Source organism: Elephantulus edwardii, unplaced genomic scaffold (assembly GCF_000299155.1).
Source record: "Elephantulus edwardii isolate Elephantulus edwardi_28Jun2011 unplaced genomic scaffold, EleEdw1.0 scaffold00193, whole genome shotgun sequence".
Lineage (NCBI taxonomy): Eukaryota > Metazoa > Chordata > Mammalia > Macroscelidea > Macroscelididae > Elephantulus > Elephantulus edwardii.
This window is the reverse complement of record NW_006399943.1, coordinates 4,532,135-4,558,037: the sequence shown is the minus strand read 5'-3', so window position 1 is coordinate 4,558,037 and position 25,903 is coordinate 4,532,135. Positions and strand designations below refer to the sequence as shown.

Sequence of the window (25,903 nt, the reverse complement as noted above, 5' to 3'; positions counted from 1 at the left end):
ACATTCTTCTGGTATTCCTTGCTTTCAGCCAAGATCCATCTAACATCAGCAACAATATCCCTAGTACCACGACCCCTTCTAAACCCAGCCTGGGCACTTGACTGTGTGGATCACAACAAACTGGCTGACTCTGAGAAGAATGGGAATCCCAGAATACCTGATCATGCTAATGTGAAACCTATACTTGGACCATGAGGCAATCGTCATAACAGAGCAAGGAAGCACTGCATGGTTCAAAATTGGGAAACGTGTATGCCAGGATGTGTCCTATTTTGATACCTTTTAAATTTATATATATGTAGAACAGATTATCTGGGAGGCTGGGCTCTATGAGGAGAAGGGTGACACTAGGATTAGAGGAAGACTCATCAACCACCTGCACTATGCAGATGACACAACTCTGCTTGCTGAAATGGAGGAGGACCTGAAGCACTTGCTACAGAAGGTCAAAGACTGCATGCAGCTTTCAATAAGGATTGAAGCGCAACACCAAGAAAACAAAGATTCTCACTACTGGGTGGATTGGAAGCATCATGATAGATGGTGAAGAGATTGAGATTGTTAACAGCTTTAGTTTCCTCTTGGTGCCAGCAGCCGGGAAATTAAAAGATGAATTGTGTTGATAAAGCCTGCTGTCAGGGACCTCTGCAGAGTACTAAAGAGCAATGATGTCAGTCTGGAGACTAAGGTACATCTGATCCAGGCCATGGTCTTTGCAATTACATTGTTATGCATCAGAAAGCTGAATAATGACTAGGGATGATATCAGGAGAGTTGATGCCTTTGAGCTGTAGTACTGGAGAAGAGTGAATTGAATATACCACGGATTGCTAGGAGAACAAACAGGTTTAGCCTGAAGATGGTGCAACCAGGCTGCTCCATGGAGGCAAAGATTCTAAAGCTTCGTCTGACATACTTTGGGCAAGTTGCAAGGAGGGACCAGTCCTTGGAGAGGAACATCATGCTTGGGAGGGGGAAGGGACAGTGCAGGAGAGGAAGACCCTGGATGAGATGGACTCATTCAGTGACTGGGATAATGGAAGTAGGTGTGTCAGAGATAATGAGGTTGGCTCAGGATAGAGCAGGGTGAAGAGCTGTCGTGCAGGCAACTCGACGGCACATAACAAGAAGAAGCATCTGAAAGTTAGACAATGAATAAATATGACAGAAGAAGAATCAGCGTCCTGAATTGTTGGCAGAGTGTTGAATACCCTGTGGACTGCTAGAAGGTCCAGTAAGTCTGTCTTGGAGGAAGTACGGTCAAGTTGTTTCTTGGAAGCAAGGATGGTGAACCTCTGATCACATACTTCGAGCATGTTCTCAGTTGGGTCAGTCCATGGAAAGGGACAAGCTGGGAAAAGTAGCAGGTCAGAGAAAGAGAGGATGACTCTCAAGACAGACGGACACAGTGACCGTTACGAGTGTTGTTGGAAAGCATCAAGTTGACTCCAACTCACCGCGACCCTGTTCTGTGTCACCCTCACAACCTCCACTCTGCTTGAGCCCATTGTGAGTCACCATGTCGATCCCGATCATTGAGGGGCTTCCTCTCTTCACAGACTCTCCACCTTTCCAAGCAAGATATCCTTTTCCAAAGAATGGGCCATCCTAACACTATGCCCGAAGTGTGTGAGACAAAGCTTCAGCACCTTTGCTCCCACAGTTTCTACGGTGCAACCAGGACGGTGGGGCAGGACAGAACAAGGTTCAGGTCTGTTGTTGGTAGGGTCCTGATGAGTTCTGGTTGGCTCAACGGCGCCTAACAACACACAAGTGCTCAGAGCCCCCATGCCACCTTCCTGTGAAGAATAATTGCTCGTTTTAAAAACAGAGGAAAAACAGTCTCAGGATTCTGACTGCAGGGACCTTACAGGGTGCAGTGGAGCAGCCCCAGCGGGATTCTGGAGCTGTGACGTCCACACACACAGATGGCCTCATATTCCTCTCGTGGAGCACAGCCAAGTGCTTTAACTACTGTGTCACCAGAACTATTTTGTGCCCGGTGGCCTTCTGTCTCCATTAATAATCCCATTGTATTCCTTTTCTTTTTTGCTTGTGTGTGCTATCCAATTGTATCCAACCAGCACAGGAGGAGATTTGTCCCTCCTCCTCCAACAGAGCATCTGGTGGATTCGAATGGCAAGCTTTCGAGAATGCAGCACAGCTCCTTGCCACTAGGCCACAAGAACTCCCTCCCCATTGTTTTTCAATAGAGAGCGAACCCTGGACTGGTTCTTTCTCCAGTTCAATAGTCAGGAGGTTTGAGTGAGAAGGTGCAAAGCATTGCTCAGATGTTTGCCAAATGCAGTAGCTCAAGGAGGCAGAACCCTGAACCTTGGCTGCTGGGATGCCCCAGAGCAGAAGCCCAGGCTCAGCGCCTGGTGAGTGTTGTCTGTGTTGGTTTCCTCTGCCTGCTCCTCCTCTGAAGCCAGAACTGCTGTATGAACCAGGGCTCAGCATGTTCTGGTTTAGAGAAGCAGAGCCGTGGGGAAATGTCACTGCACTGTCCACACAATGAGGCTGAGGTCAAGATAAGCGCTGAGTGACCAGGCAGGGCTAAGCTCATGTCCACCATGGGGCCTGATGGTCAGGCGGTAGTGCTGTTCCTCCTCATCCATCAGGAGAGAAGCCAAGGTGATGGCCACTGTGAGTGCAGCGAGCGTGATCGTGGGGTGGCTGGCACCTAGGCTTCTCAGAGCAGCCCCCCCTTTCCATGCCTGCCAATCTGACGTGCTTCATGTCTAGGACTCAGTGACACGGGTCATGTTCAGTCCAGTCACCCGTGCCCACTGCAGTTGTCTGGGACTCAGGGATGCTACAGGACAGGGCAGAATCGTCCCACAGGGTTTCCAGACTCTGAATGTTCAGGCTGCATCATCTTTCTCCTGTGTGGCTGGTGGGTTCCAATTGCTGTACTTGTGGTTAAAAACCTGGCCACATAACGTGCAGTGTCACCTTTCACCTCAGTGACACCAGGTCACTCCACTCATCACAGCTCCCAACTGTCACCTGAGAGTAAATCTTGACTGGCGGGAACTTTCCCATCTTCCTGTCAGAGAGAAGCTGGTGGATTTGAACCACTGACTTTTGGTTAGTAACCTCAAAGCCAACACACTGACGCATCCTCCTCAGTAGCCAGCTTCTCTGTCATCATAAGCAGAAACCATCTTCTAGGACACCCGGCCTCCCCAGGGCAAGTCCCTATCTGATGTGAACGCTGCACAAACCAGAATGACAAGGGCTTCTCCATTCCCTCTCCCGAGCCTGACCTCATGTTTGAGAGAGGGTCACCTTCACTAGATGGAGAGACACAGGGCTGAGCATGGGCTCGAATGGACCAGCGCTGTGAAGTGTGAAGGCACTCACGACCACAGTGTCCATCTCATTCTCCTGTCTGTCAGGTCACTAGGGGTCAGAGCTACACGGACAGCATGACCAGAGCAGCAGTTTCTGGCACACCCTATACTGACCATTATACACGCACTTGGACCAACACCATGTGACCATCTCACATGTATCATCTTGTTGGACAAAAATTATCATTTCCACCACTTTACAGATTACAGTGATCAGCCTTGAACCCAGGCCAGCTGACTTAACTCTCACTCCCACCTCACAGGAAAGTCCTACCATGGGGCAGCAGCAGGTGCACAAACTACGAGTTGGGCGAAGGCATGGGGTCCACGCTGACCAGTGAAGTGGTGTGAGGCACATGACCAGTTTCCCAAGGTGGGGCATACGTCTCTGGAAAGCTGCAGTTTTGAGAACCTTCTAGTTTGAAGGCCATGGCTTGGTGGCAATCTCTCGGAGGCTGGAAACCCCCAGCTGCCAGTCTCATGCACTCATCCCTCCCCTTCCCACGTCTCCTGCCTTCTCCTTGGCCATGGCACACTTCTGCTTTGGAATGTCTGGAAGAGACTGGGTAGTTAGTTCAGTCAGGAGACTGCCTGCCTGAGCTCCGGGGCTCTTGGCCTGTTCAGCACCATGGACAAAGCACACAGGTGGCTTGCTGGAGGGGAGGCCTTGGCACCATATTCAGCACCACGGACAGAGCATGCAGGTTGCACTGGCAGGTGGAGTGGCACTGGTGGGGAGGCCTTGAGGGATAGCGCTCTGCCTGTCAGCTCTGCACTGGAAGATAGATCTTCCCCCTTCTTGGTTTGCAGGAGTGAAGGCTGCTTCTGTCTAAACATGGTAAACAACCTTTCAGAAGCCACATCCTGTCTGGTCCCCGCAGGCTGGCACCAACCTGGCTGTCAGGGCCTCTGACGCAGCCTGGAGACCACAATCGGATTAGGAAATGGCTCCCAGCATGTCCTCCTCCACTGGTGCCTTCGGGCAGGCCCTTCTGTGCCCCCACCCCTGCAGCACTCTGGTAACTCAGTGGACCCCCCTCCGGCTGCACTCTGGTAACTCAGTGCCCCCCAGCACTCTGGTAACTCAGTGGACGCCCCCCCAGCACTCTGGTAACTCAGTGGACCCCCCCTCCAGCAGCACTCTGGTAACTCAGTGCCCCCGCCCAGCACTCTGGTAACTCAGTGGCCTCCCCGCCCTGGCAGATGCTGAGTGGACACCAGGGCATCTTGGCGCAGTAGCCCAAGGGCACTGGCTGTGGTGGCTGTGGTTTCCCACTCACACCAGCACCTCCCAAGATGCTCAGGAGCCTACGACACCGCAGCCGGCCTAAATTCAGCTGAGGGCCTGTCCCATGATCCTGTAGAGCTGTGGACCCCGTTAGGCCTTTCAGAGCAGCAGAGTAACAGCCAAATAGCAGGAGTGGGGCCTGAACATCTACACAACAGACCGTGTGAGGGAGGCTGGGAGCCGCAAGGACAGAGGAAGAGAGACCCCGCTGTGGGGCTGATGAGGAGTATATACCCCAAGCGCTGCTGGCACAATGAGCAGGTCCATCTCAGAAAAAGAGCAACCCAAATGCCCCTCGGCAGTGTGGGTGAGGCCCTCAGCCCTCCTGGACAGGCCATCAGGAGAGACCAGTCACCCAAAAGGACACAGCACTGGGTGGAGTGGAGGGCCGGTGACTTGAAGGAAACCTTCCGTCAGGGGTAAACTGTGTCCCTGCAAAGCTGTGCCAGCTTGTCAATGTCACAGTTTTCGGTACAGTGTAACCAACTGTCCCGTGTGCCCTAACCCTGGACCTCCATGTGGCTAACAGGGCAGGAACAGGCAGTTACATAGTGATGTGGTTCCACAAGAGGGGATTGACCAATCAGGTGTAAGGGATGAACGTGGACACAACAGTTTGATTAGGACCTGGTGTAAGTGGAGTTCCCTTGTAGGATCTACGCAGTTTTGGCCACATAGGGAACCACCAGAGGAGAGAGAAGAGACCAGAGGAGGAGGCCCTCAGTCCTGCCAACAAAGAGGACCAGGAGTGGACAGCATCCGCTGGAGCCAGGCCCTGTGCTGGGAAGAGTTCCTTGTTACCAGGAAAGCCTCGTGGACAGCTCTGAGGAATGCCGGGTATACTGGTGCTGAGGAGACCACCTTCTCCCACTACGGACGCAGACAGCCTTTTCCTAGAGCCTTGATTTAGACGTCTAGGCTTGGAAACGGTCAGAGTCAAGTTCTGCTTGTTAAAGTCTGCTTGTGGGATCTCCTAGACCGCGCTGGAGCACCAAGGCTCCTTGTAGAAGGTGGACTGACACAGTGGCCAAGCAATGGACACAAAGGGCCAGCGGTCATCTTCCTGCATGGAGACAAGGAACAAGGAACAGGAACAAGGCAGGGAGGGCTTCTGTCCATTGTAGTAAAGTTGGCATGAGCTTTATCCATGGCCAGGCAGCTCCCCGGGCAGCTCCACTGACAGGCTTCTTTCTCTACCTGGTCATCGTGCTGCACCTCCTGTGAAGTGAAGGGCACACGCTGGGTTCAGAGGGGGCCCGGGCACCCGCTCATTGAGCACAGAGGGCCTGACCTGCGGTCTAGTGCGCCCTTGGTGGGAGTCGGACATAGCAGGAGTTTTCCTCTCCAAGCTGGATACCTTAGGGTGGTCTTCACGGAGACCTCAAGCCTGTGTGGAAGTTGGAGGTGGACTCCCAGAGAACAGGTGCCACACCCTCGGCTGCTGTCAGGGAGACACAGTCACACAAGGCTGGGGACAAGCAGGAAGGCGCGGAGGACCCTGAGCCGAGCCCAGCCGGCAGCCTGGCTCCTGCAGTCCTCATGCGGTCTTCATCGTCTGGCAGCCGGGTCCCCACTGGACTTCAGCTGACCCTTGCCATTTAATTGTGCAGACAGTTCAGCAAAGATCCTCTCCCCTCCCCCTTCTCACGCACCATTCTCTAGGACAGCTGGCTTCAACAGAATTAGTGCCTGTCCACGTCTCAGGTGAACCTGGTGATGGAGACACAGCATGGGCCTGGCCCATCCACTGGAGAGGCCGTGGTGACATCAGCTGGGGGCTCAGCCAGCACTTTGCCTCTGTTTCTTCCCTGGGACCAGCCTCTGGACTCTGGACGGAAGGACCTAAACCCCTGACAGGTGGCCTCCTGGGGTGGGGGACTGTGTGGTCCCAAAAGGCTCAGCTTCCACAGCTGTGATGATTGACCGAGAGCTTTGTGACCAGCAGGCCCTGAGCAGGCTGCCAGCGCTCCAGCCTGCATACGCTTTCTCCCAGAGTGACCTCCCGGACAGTGACTTCTTGTTTCCTACAGTCGGGGCTGGCCTGTGACGAGCTTGGACCCATGGAAGTCTCTGGGTTGTTGAGGTATCAGCACGTGTGGGCGAGAGGTAAGGGTCTCAGGACATCTGGTCAGCTGAGCTGGGCTGAGAGTTCCAGCAAGGTCTAGCAAGCCCTGGCACAAAATCTGATGCTCTTGGTACCCTCCTCCCTGCCCTTTGTGAGAGTGGACCTTGGTACAGGAGAGGGTTCCTGGCTCAAGAATCAAGGGCATGGAACACATATCTGGCCTTAGGACCCCCACCCTGAGGAAGCTCCCATCTGCCTGCTCACTTCGAAGCCGGCAGCTTCCCTCCACGAGGGTCACTGACCTCACCCCGTCACAGCTCAGAATGCTCCACAAACATGGACCTTCAACAGTCCCCACACATGGCTTTCTGCTGGGAATGGACATTAACACATTTGGAGATAATGGCCATGGGCTACAGTGTAGGCTGGACCAGGAGGCAAACCACGGTGACTGGAGATTGGCAGGCTTGGAAGGAAACTTTGCCCAGGAAACAGCATCAGTGGGAGGCCCTGTCCCTGCCCAGCCCCCCTGCCAGACTCTCTCCCCTTCACTCTTGCATGACTCTGTTTAGTTTGTCACTTCCTTCAGCCTCCACTCGCACCTGTGAGGTAGAGCCAGGCAGACCGCACTGGGCAGAGGGGGGTCCTGCAGGAAGGCCCAGGAGCTGAGATCAGGAGTGTTGGAGACGGGAGGGGAGGAGGGCGGAAAGGAGGGGAAGGTGGAGAAGGGAGCGGGAGAGAAGGCAATGGAGACAAAGGGAGAGGGAGGAAGAAGAGGCTGAGTGGAGGGGGAGGAGGAGGAAGGCAGGTGAAGGGGGAAGGGAGGGAGGAAGAGGAGAAGGATGTGGGGGTGGGGAAGGATCATGAGGAAGCGAGAAGGGAGGAGAGGGAGGGGGAAGGGCAGGTGGAGGGGAGGCGGTAGAGGGGAGGGAGGTGGGGGAGGAGGAAGAAGGGGGTAAGGGGAAGGAGGAGATGAAGGAGGAAGGGAGATGGGGAGGAGGAGGAGGGGAGAGGGCTGGGGAGGAGGAAGGGGGTGAGTGGAAGGAGGGTGGTGAGGAGGAGAGGAAGGGGGGGTAGGTGGGCTGGCCCTGCTGAGCTGGCTTCCTGTCCCAGGACCAGGTCCCTCTGCTCTGAGCTTCCACCATGAAAGGAATTTAGACTCCAGCCTAAAAATGCGTTTGTCACAAAGACATAATTGGTTCATTCATCAAGCTTTGAGTGGTGCGGTCTGCAACCTGGGGTTTTGTTGGAAAGAGCAGAATCTGGCGTCAATGCTACCCTCTCTGAAGACAGTAAGTGAGGCATTTTCTCCGCTGTCAGTCCAGCCTCCTTGTTCTTCCTTGCAGCTACACCGGTCCACAGCTGGGGTGCCCTGGCTGGGCTGGGAACTGTGGGGACAAGCCCAAGCCGACTGCCCCCTCACAGCAGGTGCTGTCATTCTGCCAAGGGTCAGCAGGCCAGTTGGTGGCTTGGGGGATCTGCAACACTGAAGATGTGGAAGTGTTGACCTGCGACTGGGCCCCACCCAGGTTCTAGCCCCAGTAGGTCACTGGGTGGTTGGGCTTCCTGTGATGTCTGCATCCTAGTTTGCTGTCCATGTCCCCCTCACATAGCGGATTCCTGGGGACAGGGTGGCATGTCTGACACTTAACCCTTGGTTCCCAGAGTTGGCATAGTGCCAGTACCCAGCAGCGCCCCCGCCCCCATATTCCCAAGTGAATGAGCTGGTTAATAACCACTGTGCTCTGGGGATAAACTGCTGAGCATAGGCCACACCCCTGGGGGCTGGGCAGGCTCCCCCTACCTCCCCACCCTGCCAGGGTCTACAAGCAGTTAGACTTATCTTTGGGTGGGGGCGGGGATGGTTGTTGGCAGTTCTACCTACAGAAACACACAGTCAGTCACAATGTAATTTAAAATTTCCAACTTGCTTCATATGATGCAAAAGCTGGACAATGAGAAAAGAAAGCAAAAGAAGAATTGATGCATTTGAATTGCATGTTGGCAAGGAATATTGAATACACTGTGGACTGCCAGAAGAACACACAAATCAGTCTTAGAAATACAGTCAGGATGCAGGGCAGTAGTGCCTTATGCACTGAGGAGAGATCTGTCATTGGAAAAGAACATCACATTCAGTGAAGACAGGTGACCCCTCCGTGAGATGAATTAACTCAAACATACAGGTGCCCACTGAGCTGGCACAAGACCAGGACCGGGCAGCATAGTGCTCTGTTGTGTCTGGGGTCATCAAGAGTTGACTCCAGACGGCTCATGCAGCAGAGGAAAAGAGGCTTAAACAAATCCAGGCAAGCAGCCATCTAAGGCACCATTCTCGGCCTCAGTCTGGCCAGAACAAAGACAAGAGCAAAAGAAAGTGAAGAACACAGTTAGACTGAAGGCCTCGCAAAGTACACGAGCCTCGATTTTCAGAACCCTGAGGCCGGAGAAAGCAGGTCAGCCTACCCCGGCTGACCCCTCCAAAAGATCCTGAACAGAGTGGGCACAGAGTGTGGGGCACACACGAAAGGCCAGGCCTCCTGGTCTGATAGAGACTGCACTCCTGGTCACTCTGATCCTTCCTCCCCTGTTGAACCTGGAACTGACTCAACTCGGCCCCAGGGCTCAGCTCTCAGCCAAACAGTAGCCAGCCCAGAAGCTAAGCAAGCTGCCAGGCAGGCAATCAGCTCCACAGGGTCTAAAGGACACCACTTGCCCAGGGATCAAGTTCAGATGGCAAGAAGCAGGAGGATAGAAAGACTGATGGAAATGAGAGTCATAGGAAGGAAGTGGGAAGAGTGGTTCACCCTGGGTGTTGTAATAACTCTCATAAAACACAGTATGTGACAGGTTAAATTTGCTTTGTAAATTTTCACTGAAATCACAATTTATAAAAAGGAAACTAAATGAGGAAAAAACAGTGGTATCAGGGTCATGGGGATGGGTACCTCTCTGACCATGTTGTTTTTGTCAGAGGAGCTTTCTGGAGTCTGCACCCTTCCAGAAGCATCAGTGAGCAGGACCAGGACAGTCTCTTCAGGTGGGGACTACCAGGCCTTTCCCTATGACACCCCAGCATCTCCTTGGGGTTCATTTGAGATCCTTCCACCTCAACCCACCCCTCTCAGACCCTCACCAGGCCCTAAGGGCAGGGAGCTGGGAGAGAGTGAGAGAGCACAGACTTGGGGGTGGGTGGCTTGGGACCCTGTGATCTCCTCACTGTGCACAGCACCTCAGCAAGTGGCTTCCCCACAAAATGGGCATGATTATAAGGGCTCCCACCCCAGAGGGCAGTCCTGGGGGGACCCAGGTTCTGCCACAGAAAGCACTCAGTGGTGCCCTCTAGTGAACAGGCAACGTCAAGATGGCTGTGGGTGGGACTCATCTCACCTCACTCAAGCCGCTCCCCCAGCCAGTACCCCCTCCACGTGCTAAGCTCCCTGCTGGACTAGGCCATCTCTCCCTGTCTCAGGCCACCTCTCTCCCAGCCCCCTCTGTCTCTCTGTCTCTTCATCCCTCAGCTGTTCGCTCTGCATCTCCTCAGTGTTGCTGGCTGTCTGCCTCTGTGTGTCTGTGACCTCTCCCCTCCCTCTCCATCTTTTTCTTTCTCTTTCTCCCTTTCTCCTTTCCTACCATGCTTGACACACATCTGTTCTCCTGGTGAGATTGTCACTGAACAACTCCACGGAGTTTTCTAGAACTTTCTTTTGCAGCTTTGAAAGCTGATGGGATGTAGAATCCTCACAGCCACCATCTAAAGGAAGCAGCCCCTGAAGAATTACCCTCTTGTCTGACAGGTGCAGGCTTGTGTGCATTCTAGGAATGATACCTCATGGATTCATGGGTGTCCCTGTGAAAACCGGCACCGGCAGTGCCAGCGTTCAGGAGCATTACCACCGCCCAACTCAGGGTTGATGGGTGGGAGGTGGAGGCCAGGCATCCATTTCCCTCCAGCCTTTTTATCAGTTCTGAGATAGCCACCACCCCTCCTGCTACTCTCTGCCCCTCTAGCTCTCTCCACGGCCACACAGAATTCACAGAGCACTCTGCTGAGTGCAGCGACCCAGCTATGGGGTGAGTTAGGGAAGTAACAGGTTACAGTTCAGGACGAGGAACAACCCTGAGAGGAAGTGGCCACATACTGACCACACCCTCAGGCGTGCTCGCCTTGGCCCTCAGCTCCCAGCCTGGCCTCTGCCAAACCTCGTTAGCTTCTTAGGTAAGTGTCTGGAGGCATCCCTTCACCAGGCAGCCTTGGCCTGAAGATGCTCCACATCGCATCTCCATGGGAAAAAGACCTGGCAGTTTGTTCCCATAAACCTCCAGCCCCAGAAATACACAGGGGCTGCCCTGTGGGGCGCTCTAAGCCAGACCCGCCCTGGTGGTAAGGATTGGGGGAGACATTCTGAGGAACCTTCACATGCCTGGCTGCCAGCTGGTGAGAGATCAGATCCACCAGCTTCTCGAGGGAGAGAGATGGGCCCATCAGCTCCTAGAAAGACACAGCTTTGGAACCCCCAGAAGGCTGCTGTACTGTCTGGGGGCCACTGTGTGAGAAAGGACCCCAGAACAAGGAGGATGGAATTGGAGTCCTGGTGATGCAGTGGTCAAACACTTGGCTGACAAGGGACAGGTTGATTGTTCAAACCCCCAACCTCTCCCAGGAGACTGATCTGTTATAACATTACCAGCCTCAGAAAATGGGCTGGAAGTGTCTCAGCAGGAGCAGGTGGGCCTCAGAGCAGCACCTGTGGTCCTTTGAGGGTCACCTGAGGGGGTCCACAGAGCTGAGCAAGCCCTACCTTCTCCTCCCAGCTCTCAGCCGTGAACACACACCCATCCTTTGCATCAGCTACTCAGTGTCTCAATCTCTGGGGTTTTGTTGAGGATGGCACTGTTCAAAACAGCCCCGTGACATTGTGCTGCCTGGTGCTGTATGCACATAAAGGGCTGTGAGGCCCTGACAGGACACACAGGTGTGAACAGCGCTGTCCAGGCATTGTCAGGGTGCCCATGGCCCTAAACACATGCAGATCTGTGATACAGCCTGGTGAGTCACCCTCAGCAATGCACACACGCACGTCTGCCCCACCACGAGCGGCTAATGCAGCGCTCACGACCTTCTGTACAAAACAGCAGCGACTTTACAGACATGGAAACTGAGGCTGGTGAGTGTGATGCTGACAGGAGAATCCAACAGGGCTGGGGAGATGGAGGGAAGGGTAGGAGGAAGAGGATGGGAGGGAGGGGCAGGCAGGGAGGACTAGGGGGAGATGAGCAGAGGAGGGTAGGGAGGGTGGGAGAATGAAGAGGAGGTGAGGAGGTGGGCAGGCAGGACAAGAAGGCCCTCAAGCTGAGGTTTCGCATCCTCTACAAGGGCCTCATTGGGGTGCCCAGATGAAGGACCTCAAGCTTCAGCTCACAGAAGGGCAGTTCCCACCCTCGGGGGCCGTCACTACCTCTTCACCCCCAGAGTCATCACAGTGAGACTGCCCCAGGGCCCACCTGTGTCTGAGTGTCCATCCGGCTCTCTATGGTGACCCGCTGAGAGCAGTCCTCGGTGACAGCTGGCCTGGCCTGGACCCTCCGCACCGGCCAGGGCCTCCCTGCTTCACCCAGGACCCAGTTCTGTGGTCCTCTGCTCAGTCCCCCATGCAGCTCTTGTCTCCTGTGAGCAGCTCTCCCATCTGCCTGCTGTCACAGCATGTCCCCCATCCCCTGCTCACCACTGGTCAGCGTGTGGACACTCCAGCCTGTCCCCATTCCCCACTCAGCACTGGTCAGCGTGTGGACATGCTGGGGCTGGCCAGTCACCATACCGCAAATGGCTCATTTTGACTGATTTGCAGAAGTTGAGCAGTGTGCTCCTGGCTAAGTCAGTGATGACATCTGTGGGGGCCATCGGGAATGTTGGGGACACAGCATGACCTGTTCACTCAGACTCAGTCCCTCTCAGATGGGCAGCAGGTGTCCTGACTCTGGGCGGGGGGAGCCTTTGGGTGTCAAGGACACAAAGGAACTACCCCTCAGCTTGTCTGTCTCTTTACTGAGGACCAGGCTGGTTTAGCGGAGGGGAGAGGGTGTCTCCGGGATGAGGGAACCCCAGGCAGGCACTCAGAGGAACAGGCTGGTTCGGTGGAGGGGAGCAGGTGTCCCCAGGGCGGGGGAACCCCAGGCAGTCACCCAGATGGGCCGGGGTAGCCTGAGGGCAACAGAAGTCCTGCTTCAGGGCCCCTGATCCCACATACCTACATGACAAGGTCTGCTCTCCGGAGCCAACGGGTTGGGTCAACTGAACAGAAGCAGGGTGCCATGAAGGTGACTCACTGAGGGTACCCTGGGGACACCAAGCCAATTATCCAGCCAAGTCTGACTCAGGACAAACCCTCATTAGGTTTCCAAACTGGAGGTCTTTCCGGGAGGCCACGGCCCCTCGTGACCCACGGAGCCACTGTTGGATCCAAACACTGGCTTTCCATCCAGCGGCCAGAGCACGTTGTGCACAGCGCCACCAGGGCGCCTCCGGAGAAGGTGGGTCTTAGTGCAGTGTGGTGTCATGAGGTGAGAGAGTCATGGTCACACAGACTAACTTCTGTGCAGCTTTCATGACGGGCCCATCCAAGGCCAGCGACACAGGGGCACAGTTGAATCTCATTTATAATGGCCGATCTGGGCAGCCCACCAGCTCCTGGGGCCAGACCCCTCAGGGTCTGTGTCCTTTCTGACTCCAAGTGCCAGCTGGAACCCGATGGTAGTCGTCGGGGAGGAGTTATCAGGAGAGTTGGCACAACACGTCCATCTTTCTTGTGAATTAGTTAAAAGGTCAGAGAAGAATCCATTAACCCAGCAGCTCTGCTTCCAGGAAGGGCGAGTCCTCTTTTCAAATGTCAGGTGCCCTCGGGTGGGATGGGGCGATCAGGGTCAGTTCAACACCAGGACCTGTGGGGAGGCTGGGCACTCCAGAGTCGCCTCTGCAGAGAGTCTGGATTGGTGGAGGGGGCAGGAGCCCAGTGCTGGGCCTGACAGGAATGCAGGTGTGTCCCCAAAGACAAGGGACTCCCCAGGATCCTCAGCTGTAGGGACTTACGGGCCAGTGTCCGTGGACATGGGCACTCAGGGCTGTGCCCTCAGGACATTCCAGCTGTTTGTGCTGGTCACACTCCTCTGTGACTTGGGGCGTGGTGTCTCCAGATGACCAAGAGCTGTGATGTGAGACAGCCGTGGGGCGTTCAGGGTGTAAGGTAGGGGCTCCATCTCTAACAAGCCCCTTGAGTTTCCAGCCATGCTCCTCGCTACTCTGGGCTCCCTGGGCTGTGCCCACCACAATCTGAGAGCCCCTCTCTCACTCAGGGTGCCCCCTGAGGTCCCTGCAACCCTATTATAACACCACGGTGGTGGAACCAGAGCTTGCCAGCACACCGTCCAGCCTGGCTCCCCAGCCTGTCGCCATCCCTGGCACAGCCAAGATGTTTAATCCACCCACCTTGCTCCTGTTAAACAGCTGTCAGCAGAGTTAACGGCCAGGCGCGGGTGTGTCTGCCTGTCTGCATGCCCTGCATCCCGCGTCTGCCTGAGCTGGCGGGATCAGCGAGCCTTGCTGCTGGCTCAAGTGCTCCAGCTCCACCACAGGGTCCTGGCTCCAGGTCACTGCCCAGGCTGCTGGGGACATGCTGTGGCTGGCTGGCCCTGCCCTCGTTTCTGGGCCTCAGAGGGTGCAGGGACTCCCTCCTGGGCTTTAATCTGAAAGTGCCCACGAGGCCTGGGGTGGGTCGCTGTCCTCTCTGGTGCACTCCAGGTTTGAGGCTGAGCAGCTGTCCTCTGGGTAGTGGCTCAGATCACTGAGGGGACAGTCTACCTCAGAAGAACAGGCCTCTGTACCAGATAGAATCTGGGATCCCAGGCTGCAAGAAGACAGAGAGGCCAGGCTCTCGGAGGTCAGAGAGGCCTGAGGACAGCAGTCTCCTTTGACGTGGCTGGGCCTCGAGGGACCCTGCCAATACAAGCAGGAGTGGGTGGCAGTGACAGCCTTCTTGGTTCCCTGTCCCGTCTTTCCACCCTGATGTGGTGCCTCTGTCCTTGTGCTGTGGGACAGCACTGGGGCCTCCACTGAGCGAGCATCCAGAAGAATCTAGAAGCTCTTCCACATGGGGCCCTGCCCGCACAGCTTCATGGCTGGAGTGGAGACCCAAGAGTTCTGGGTTGAGTGTGTGGTGGGAGACCTCCCCAGGCTGGCCTTTTGGAAGCTGTGAGCTGGACCCTTCCCTCTGGGACACACAGCAAGCTCACAGCCAAGGAGAACGGCTATCCCAGAGTCATTCCCACAGTGACAATGACTCAACAGGACAGAGAGCGGGAGCAGAGCCGCGGCCTAGGCTTGGGCCGGAACGTCCGGCGAAGCAGATCTTACACCTTTCTCCTGCTGGAGAGGATGGTAGATTCCAACCACTAACCTATAGGTTCAGAGCCAAGCGCATTCTCAGTGCCCCAAACACCAACCCAAAGCCAAGGGGACAGAGCAGGAGCATCTGGAGCATGTCCTGGATGGCACTGTCCACTGATGCAGGCTACTTTGTTTTTCTCACAAGGGCAGCTGCAAGATTCTAACCACTGACCACAGGTTCACAGCCCAGCACCCGAGTGCAGTTCCACCAGGCCACCTCCAGTGGGGTAACCCCTGCTGGCAGGGGAGTGGAGGCACCCCAGATGCTCTGGGCATGGTCTCGCTGGAGTGGTGGGTGAGTTTGAGTATCTGATCTTGTGGTTAGCATCCCAATGCTTGCCCACTGCACCACCATGGCCCCTCAACTCACTCGAACTAAGCCCAAGACCACAGTATATGCAGGAAGGGACAGCTCCCTGCCAGCACATCCCCAGGCGTCCTGGGCTGTGCATACCTTGCAGTGTTCTATGCTCTTGCACTTTAAGGGAGCCTGGGGTCAGGGTGGCCCCTGGCAGGGGTCAGCACAGATGTAAACACTTCTCCCTCATCTCCGGGCAATAAATAGTGACCTCAGACAGTGTTTCCTACTGTTCACATCCTGCTGGGCGCTGTGCCCAGAGCCCACGCTCACAGGGACCGAGACGAATCTTGGGTCCACGCCAGGAGCACTGCTCCCACGAGCTGGTCAGGCCCCTGCTCATCTTTTTGACTCTTGGGAGCCCCGGGGGTTACGAGGTCCTGAGGCAGCAGGTCCCCTGGATGCTGGGGCAGCATTAACAATCCCAAATAAGAACTGTCCTGAACAGCCTCGACTCCTGAAGATCTTTGAGAGACTACAAATGTCCTGTTCTTTAAACACAGCGGCTGTTTTTAAGATAAAAGAGCACAAACACCCGGGAGAATGCTCTTAACCTTTACATATGTCAAAGGGGAGTTAGTGGAATTTACAATAAATTCACCTTTCAACAGACAATGAGCTAAAAATGTCTAAGGCCAAACAGCACTGCTCCTTCTTGTGAGCCAGGGTTTAAGATTTATTCAAGTACTGGGCCTGTCCTTAACTTTGTTTCTAGGCGAACTATCTATCTTTGTTATGTATTCTTTGCAACATTGTTTTAATAATTCCTTAGAAACAGTCTTCTATCATAGGAGCCTGCATTTTCTTTTTTAAAGTGGGCAGTGTTTAAAAAGCTACAAATGATATCTACTTGGCAAGAGAATGCGGACTGGACTAACTCTCCCACCATAAACAACTACAAACGTGGACAAAGACTGAACAAGCCCCAGTGGAAGGCTGCAGCTCCTGGCAGCAGAAATTCGCACAGGTGACCCCACAATTGTGTGTTGTTGCCTGGGGACAGTTTTTTGGCTGTTGGCAAAGACTGTGGAACATTCCATAGTCTAGGATGTTGTTGTTATGTTGTACACAACTGACTCAGAGGGGAACCTCCAGCAGATTTTCAGAGGCAGGTAATCATACAGGAAGGAACTGCCCCTCTTTCTCCCAGGGAGCAGCGGGCAGACTTGAACCATGTGCCTTTGGGTTGGCAGTGCAACTCCTCACTGGGAAGTCTGGAACAGGGCCACCTACAGAGCAAGGACAAACAGACCTGTCTCTGAGAAGGGGCAGCTGCGCATCTTAGAGAAGAGGAGAGGAAAGAGGAAAGGAAAGCAGAGAGGAAAGCGGAGGAAGAGGAGGATTAGGAGGAGGAGGAGGAGGAGGGGGAGGAGGAGGAGGAGGGGGAGGAGGAGGAGGAGCAGCCATGTGTCTTAGAGAGGAGGAGGGGAAAGCTTCATCCCACAAAGTGAAGGCACCGTCTGGAGGACCAGTCCTTGGGAAATAAAGATATCTACTGGGGAAAGTCGAGGGTCCACAGAAGTCAGGAAGACCCCCCGTGAGACGGACCGAAACAGTCACTGTAACAGCAGGCTAAGGCACGTCAGAGATGGTAAGGTTAGCACAGGACTGGACAGTCAGATCTGCCATTGATGGCATTGTTATGAGCTTTGGTGACTCAATGGCACCTCACAACAACAACAACAACCCTGAACAGTAAGAATAGAAAAACCAGAACGATCTAGAACAGCGCCAAAAGCCCAGGCAATCATTACATATTAACCTAACAGAATGTGTGCAGAACATAAGCGTCTACTGCTGAGAGGAACCCAAACCTCTATCAATGGTGAGAGATGCTGATTCGTGGGCTGAAGACTCACTGGGGATAAGAGAGCAAACCTTCCCAGAGGGATCTATTCACTGTTGATCACAAGCTCTGTCAAATCCTCATGCACTTTTAATACATATGGGTAGCCTGAGTGAAATTTGAATGAGTGGCCAAGACAATTCTGAAAAAGAACGAAGTTGGAGGACCATGAGAGTGAGTCCAAGGGGGACAGCAAGAATGGCCCCCGGTCTCGACAGAAAACAAGACCATCTGTGGGGAAGAGGACAGTGTTTTGGAGGAAAGATTCTGTCACAACTGGATTTCTACTGTAAAAAGGTATAGCACCCCACATTTATAGACAAATAAACTAAAAATTTATTATACATTTAAATATGAAACATTAAATTACAATATATTTAGGAAAAAAATCTAAGAGAGAAAAAGCCCATGGGATCTTGGTTTAGGCAACGGATTCTTAGAAATGACACAAAAAGCAAAATCCATAAAAGAAAAAAACCCATAAGTTGGATTACATGAAAATTAAACATTTTTGCTATGTGAGGTACACTGTGAGCAGAATGAAAAGGCAAGCCACAGACGGGGAGAAAATATTTGCAAATCACATATCTGACAAAGCGCATATATCTAGAATATGTAAAGATCTCTCAAAACACAGCAGCAAGAAGGTAAACAACTCAATTTAAAAAATAAAGCAGCTCTAACAGACACTTCACCACAAAGAAAACACACAAATGCTCCATCTCCCCCATGCAAAAGCTCAAATTAAAACCACAACAAACAACAGGAGGGGCTCTGGTGGCTGTGGGGGAGGGGCTCTGGTCAGTGATCATAGGGTAGGGGGCTCAGTGGCTCTGGGGAAGGGGCCTCTGGTGGCCATGGGGGAGGGGGCTCTGGTGGCCTAATGGGGAGGGACTTGTGCTGCCAGCCTAGGTGGAGGGTCATCTGTGAGTTAGTCTCATGCCACAAGGTAGCACTAAATCCATTGTTATTTGGCAGTGGTGGTGATGGACAGGTTTCGTGGACAACAGAATCAAGCCCTGCCTGGCTGCCAGCACTCTGTCGTGTTGAAGCCCATCGCAGCCCCTGTGCACTCATTACCATGGAGGGCCTTCCTCTTTTCCTGTCTCTAGTTTACTGAGTACGAAGCCCTCCTTATGGGGCTGGTCTCTGATGGGAATCTGTCCGTCTATATGAGATGGAAGCCATCCCCATCCTTACTTCTGAGGAGCGCCTGGCTGCACTTCCTCTGTCCTGGAAGTCATGAACATCCAGTGTGCACCATCAGCACACTTCACACGGATTGACTCTCATTCGGTTCCTCATTCATTGTCCAGATGTCACACACACGAAGTGATTAACAACCCATGGCTATTGTCAGGCACACCTGACAGCTCGAATACTGCTAATTTTCAATCCTTGATACGGGCTCTGCTGTAGATTTTTTTTTAATTTTTTTTTCTGCTGTAGATTTGACCAAGCCAGCACATCTTTTGATTTTGTGACCATGGCTTTTGCCATGCTTGTGGATTGTGGATCTAATGACATCTTTGAGAGTCCCACCTTCTCTGTTTATGGTAACACTGCTCACTCACTGGCCTGGTCGTAGGGCTTTCATTTTCTTTGTTTCTACTTCATTTATGACCCACCAATCGCCTCCAAGTATTTACTCCACAGAGATGAACCCTGTGTGTGAACACCTGTAGCGGTTTTAGTTGGTTGCCCATAGTTGGAAAGGATCCAAATGTCTTTCAACCGGAGAGTGGGAAGCACCTGGGGCTGAGCCCACGGTGAAGCCCTTGCTCTGTTACAGGAACAGCTCAGGGCTCGGAGCCCAAGGACTCAAACACATGGAGAGAGAGAGAGAGAGAGAGAGAGAGAGAGAGAGAGAGAGAGAGAGAGAGAGAGAGAAACCAGACTCCCCTGTGGCTCCACTTCTGGGAGCATCCAGAGGACTGGGGCTGGGGGTATGGTCAACCAGCAAGCAACAACATGACTTAACCTGGGTGATGGGAACCTTCACCCTCAATTAGAATGACACATATAATGTGCTGTGGCTCTAGGACACAAATACATGCAAAGAGACTTGAGAAAAAGAAGAAAATAGACACCCAGGACCCAGGCAAGCTTCAGTCCTTTCTCTTTGCATGAGTACTCTGGTCACCATGACCTTGCTCACCTGCCTCAATGTTCTAGCAACTTCCAAAGCCATCTTCTATATCCTCTGAAATGCACTCTCAGCCTGGCAACCAGATACTGATTGTAAACACACATCATGTCATCCGTGTCACTCACTGTTTTGAACATGAGCCCCAGGCCTAGGTCACTGTACCCTGCTCTCCCTTCTTGTTCTGCCCTCTGCTCTGGCCATACTGGCCTTCTCACTGGTCCTGCAGCACCTGAAACTTGCCAACCCCAGGGCCTTTGCACTCGCTGTTTCCTCCTCCAGTAATCTCTGCCTCAAGCCTGCAGACTTGCTTTTTAGAACTCCCCCAGACCTCTCTGACCTGTCTTTTCAAGGCAGCCACCCCCTCACCCCCCCTGCACCTGTCTTCTATGGTCTCTTTTTCTCCACTGGACTCATTATGATTGTACACTTCATTAATTTTGCTTTTTTCCTGTTTTCAGCTGGATGAGCTCCACAGGGTGGTCATTTTGGCCTGTTTTGCTCATGGCTGGACCCCATGTTCATGACAGGAATGGAAAGGAGGGGAGGGAGGGAGCTGGCAGGTTCAGTGGGGAGCGGGTGGGCTCTGAGATCCACAGGGAGGGTCTGTACCGCCTTCCTCATCTTTAAGGGGATTCCTGGCAGGGCCCACTGCAACTCTTACATGATGGGGGACAGCAGAACTGTGCAGACTGGGACATGCAACTGGACCTTTGAAAACTTTGTTTATTGGATAACTGGCCCTGGAAGGGAAAGACAAGAGGGGGAGAGAGGGAAGGGGGGATGGAGAAAGGGAGGGAAGGAGAGGAGGAGAGGGGGAGGGGAGGGGAGAAGGAGAAGGGGTGAGAGGGGGGGAGGGAAGGAGAGAAGGGATGGAGGGAAAAAAAAGGTGAGGGAGAGGAGGAGAGCAGGAAGGAGGGCAAGAGGAGGGAAGGAGATAGGGAGTGAGGGAGTGAGGAAAAGCGGCACCCCAGACATTGAAAAGGGAGCCTGTGATGACATCAGAGCCTGTCTAACTTCAGAGCAGACATGAGACTCAAGCTCATCCCAGCAACGACCCAGGTGTCAGTCTTAACCCCTCTCTCTACCTTTTCACCATTCTGACACCGGTGCCACTCTCTGCTTCTCTGCTGAGGTGAGTAATTCACTGCCAGGGTCACAGGGAACCCCCAGACCACAGCTGCAGTTATGGGGTTTATTAAAGAATGAGGCACAATTGGGGTAAAGGTCAAGGGGCCACAGTCAGGCTCAGGAAACTTGCAGGCAAGGTCTCCCCTCTTCAGAGCCTGCTTCCAGAGGCAGCTCCTCCTGGCCTTCGCCTCTGTCCCCACAGACCAGGTCACCGGGGCCCCCCTGGACTTCTCACTGCTTGTAGTGGACAGTCCGTGGTCCACTCCACAGCTTTTTGGAGGCTCCTTGCTGCCTATCTGCTTCTTTCAGGCTAAAGGACTTCGGTGGGCTGCCTGCCTGTAGCTACAAATAAGGCCCAGCCCCCTCACCAGGGCCAACTGACCAATCTCCTCTTGTGAGCCACAGACACTTCACTGGTCCAGAACTCACCTCATTTGCATCAATTATTGACCAATCCCTTTATGGTGCGCACTAGTCACAAGGCGTGCTGCAAGCCAGGACCAGACAAAAGGAATCAAATGATGAGTTGTCACAACACAACCAGAAATGTCTACTAACATGGACAGAAGTGACAGAGCTGGGGTACACTCCACCAACAGTCTTGGGCATGACCAGTTCATCAAGCAGGGGCCCCCATCAGGCAAAGCTCAGGGATATGGGGGCCAGTAGGAGATAATCACAGCAAAGCAAACGTCACAACAGAGCAAGGCACACAATTTGTGATTTCCCAGCATGTGTGGCCCTGATGTTTAGAATCTGCTGGAGGCTGGCACGTATGTGAGGAGTCCTGGAGGTACTGGGGGTTAAGTCCTGGTTTACTAACTGAAATGTTGGCAGTTCAAACACATCAGCTGCTCTGGAAAAGAACTAGGCAGTCTGCCCTGTGAATGTCCACAGCCTTGGAGACCCACAGGGCACTTCTACCCCAGGAGGGTTGCAGTGGGTCCTATGCTGTAGTAAGTTTGGGAGAACTAGGAAAATGTTTGAATATTGTGCAAACGATGAAGTGTGGCACAGAGACACAATGTGGAAACTGCTCAGTGTGGGGTTACCGTGCCCTCACTCCCTTAAAGGGGTTTCTGTGGCTTGTGGGTAAGGAGTTGCACTGCCAACTCAAAGGCAGGCAGTTCAAACCCATCAGTTGCTCGGAGGGAAAAAGATGCACCATCCCCTCTCCTGTGAGATGAGCTGTGAACGTAACAGCTCCAGAGCAATGGCCTTGACGCAGTCCGCTAGAAGTCCAGAAGGCAAGCTCTGTACAATAGGCTGCCTGGCTCTGGGAGGGGGTGGCTGCCCCCGCCCACCTCTTTAGTGACTGCAAGGTGTCTAGGGTGCAGGCCAGCTGGTCTCATGCTGGGGACAAACTGTGTCCTTGTGGATCTGTCTTTTGGGAAGAGTCCGGAGGGGTACTGTGGCCTCTGCATCTTATGGGGACATATGTCACCTTGGGGAGTGATGGCATGATGGCCTGGTTCAAGTGGTGGCGGTGTGGTGCCTCCTCTCTGTAGTGACAGTGTCGTGGGGGTTACATGAAATGGTGGAGGTCCCTGTCCTAGGCAGCCTCCCACCCCCACGGCCCAGCCCTCTCCCTTCTCACTCATGTGCCTGCAGCGCACTAGAAACCCACAGGGCACTGATGGGAGGAACCAGTGGATGAGATGAGGAATGGAACGTTCGGGAGACCCAGAGATCCCTGAACAGGGGCTCGGGACACAAGCACGAGAAGGCCATTGATGTCCGATCTTGTCAGAACCAATTTCTGTCCCCTCTGTGGCAGTGGAGCCCCTCCCCCTCCCTGGAATCAAGAGCTCTTAACTATTGCAAGAACAAATTATTTACTTTGTTTTTTGCTGTTGAAATGGTATATTTTCAGTAATGGAAGTTGTTTCAAATAAAAAAGGGGAAAAAATCCCCAGTTTGAGACAAGCTGGATTTTGATACAATTAGTGGGAGGTATATGCCCCCCAGGGGCCCTGAGCTCTGGAGCCTGGATGAGTTCTGACTCACTCTTCCTCTAGTTTCTGAGATTGTAAATTCCACCGCAGGGACACCACCCACCATTCTTCCAAGTAGCCACTGGTGGATCCGAACCCCTGGAGACATGCACCCTTTTGGTTAACAGTTCACTTGTAGCTCCACCTCTCCCCGTGGGCTGAGGCCTGTCCTGGGACTGTCTCTAACACCTCTGAAGTGAAGCTGGCTTCTCCCACCTGCCTCACTCCTCAGCTCCCTGAAGGCTCCCCCTCTCTCTGATTGCCCCTCCTGCCTGGTACCCAAAGTCCGAGTCCTGTGTCAGTGTGTGCATGTCTCTCTGCATGTGCGTGTGTGCAGAAGTCTCACGCATACTTGTCTCTGTGTGTGTGTGTGTGTGTGTGTGTGTGTATGCAGACATCTCACACATACATGTCGGAGCACATGTAAGTACATGTGTATGTGTGTGTGCATGCATGCACATGTGGGGGCCTGTGTGTCTGAGTATGCACACATCACGTGTGCATATGTGCAGACGTCTAATGCACACTTATGTCTGAGCACATGTGAGTGCTTGCACACACATGCGGGGCCTGTGTGTTTGAGTACACATACATGTGTATCCCTGTGTGTACACATGTGCAGTTGTGTGTGTGTGTACACAGAGCCTCAGCCCTCAATGCTGAGCTGAAAGTTGTCACTCCCTCCTCACTTTATGATGGGGACACAGGAGCCAGGACCCAGGACAGCCACGGGACACTCAAGCAGTTTCCAGTTGCATCCCCACACTAATGATGGGGACCACCTGGTTGGGGGAGCTGCACTGGGTCTGAGCGTGGCAAGGGCAGAGTGAGATGCTTGGACAGGCCCCCCCACTCTGTGCACCAGACCCTCCTCTGTTCCCCAGCCACACCATCATTACAACTGCCTACAGTCACCACACACCATCAACACGCATTCCCCACCTGAGCCATCAGCCTGGGGCTGGACACATCACCATGCACACCTGAGTTTCGGGGTTAGAGCCATGTGAAGGTGGCTATGGGGAGGCTGCAGCCCCCACACTTCCCTGAGGACCCCCTCACTGCACCTACCACTGGACTTCCACTCCATGAAACCTGCCCCAGTGTGGAGAAATGGATGCCTGGACAGGGGAAGAGAAGAGGCTCCTGTAGCCAATGGGACACAGGCAGTTGGCATGGAACCCAACCTCCCCTGTCTATTCCTCAAATAAAAATCAAAGCTGCCTCTCAGAGTCTGAAAGGAGGTTGGCATGGGCACTTGGAGGACAGAACACACTGTTTTTTGGACCACTAGTGGAAAGGGCAGTGGTTTGAATCCACCGGACACTCTGCAGATGATATATGAGCAGTCTCCTCACATTAAGATCTACAGCAAATGACCAAGATGCGCTTGGCCACCCTGTGACCACCTTCTTAACCACAGGACTCAGGTAGTTGACAGAGCAGGCTAAGGGCGTGGGGCTAACCTGTCATAACTCAGAAGGATGTGGACGCTGAGGAGGGCCTTGGCTGAACCTAACATTCCTCTCTGACCAGGATGAAGAGAGAGAAGACAGGCCCTGCCTGGGAGACCTATTGGAGAACTTCCCAGAGGGCAGCAGGGGTGTGCATAGGCTTAGGAGTGGTTGGTGCATCTTGATGCCCTCAAGGGTTGAGCCCACTAGAGACCAGTGCATGGAAGGAAGGCAGTGAGTCAGCCCAGCTGCAGGGCAGGATGGCATCTCTGCTGAGGGACAGGGTTCCTCCATGCAGGGGACCGCACAGTCATACTTCCTAAGCAGCATTAGGGGGCCCTGGGAAGCTGAGCCACCCCATGGCCCCTCCTCATGCTGGTGTGTGAGCACCTCACTTTACAAATGCAGAAACTGAGCCTCAGGGAGCAAAGGAGCCCCAGATGCCACCACGTTGCATGTCTCCCCTGATGCTACAGGCGGGAGTGTAGCCTTTGAGTCACAAAGCCTTTGAGCAGCTGAAGGAGAGGTGGCAGTAGCTGATGTCACACCTGTTCTTAGGGACTTTGAGGCCCCAGAAGGCACGTCCCCCATTGGAGTGACCTGAACGTCTAGTGTCCCCTCCCCAGTGATGGAAGGAGGAAAAGGGACTGGAGACCATGCAGCTCTGAGATGAAAGGTGGGAAGACAAATGGACATGGGCCCTTGGGTCAGGTTCACACCCACCCTGCTCCACTTCCTGGGGGTCCAGCAATGAAACTCCTCAGGGGGTGCCTGCAGCACCCCAAGGGGAAGAATGATTTGGGTGAGGAAAATGCTGTGCTCCCCAGATGAACACCCCCTAAGGTCTCTTAAGTAAGCCCAGAGGCCCCCACACCCATTTTGTCCCAGGGGTCTGCTGACCTGAATGGCGACCTTGACCGTGGCTGCATCCACCACAGTTGTGCACACCAGGCCACCCGGGTGCTGGCCATCAACACTCCGGTTCTGCTGGCCCATGACGAACAGCATGGGCACGGCCAGCAGCCCTGAGGCCAGCCACACGGCACTGATGAGCTTCTTGGTGCGGCTGCGAGACATGAGGGTCTTGGCTTTGAAGGGGTGGCAGATGGCCAGGTAGCGCTCCACGCTCAGGCTGGCCACGTTGAGGGCCGTGGCGTAGGTGCAGGCATCGCGCAGGAAATAGTAGCCTCGGCAGACCGCGTCACCGAAGGCCCAGGGGTGGTGCACCCAGATGAAGTTGTACAACTCCACGGGCATGGCGAGCAGCAGAATGAGCAGGTCCGACAGCGCCAGGCTGCCCAGGTGGTAGTGGACCGTGCTCTGCAGGTTGTGCAGAGACTTCTTACGGGCGAGCGTGAACGCTGTCACTGAGTTGCCCACCGTGCCCACCACGAAAAGGACCAGATACACGGCTGTCACCAGCACCTTGGAGTAGATGTCTGTGCGCACATCCAGGTCACTGCTGGGAGTGCTGTGGGGATGCTCTGTCTCGTTTTTGGAGCTGTTGTCAGGGGCTCTGACCAGGAGCGCTGCCTCCAGCCCCTGAGGCAGCGGGAAGAAGTCGGTTCCCTGAGCGCTGAGGAGTCCCAGCGAGGAGCTGGAGACGTTATGGCGCATGGTGGGCACACCGGTGAGAGTGAGCTCCCTTCAAGAGGAGGTCGGGAGGGGAAGTAGAGAGAAGGGAAGCTGTTCAGCAAGTAAGTGCCCGACCTTGCCCTGGCCAGCCTTGGGGAGCTTTGGGGAGCTCACCCGGGCGCTCTCTGGCTCTCCGATGATGCTCAGCCTGGCTCTCTCTGGTGTTCAGACTCCTGGATCCCCAGTTGCG

General features: G+C 54.0%; 1 protein-coding gene across 1 annotated transcript in view; it reads right to left on the bottom strand.

Moving 5' to 3' along the window:
• NTSR1 (neurotensin receptor 1 (high affinity)) overlaps positions 1-25,695 on the bottom strand; it is a 36,645-nt gene extending 10,950 nt beyond the window's left edge. The window contains exon 1 of the mRNA XM_006896939.1: positions 24,979-25,695. Within this exon, the coding sequence (XP_006897001.1) occupies positions 24,979-25,695 (717 nt within the window). The remainder of the gene's footprint in view (positions 1-24,978) is intronic.
• Positions 25,696-25,903: the final 208 nt, after the last annotated feature.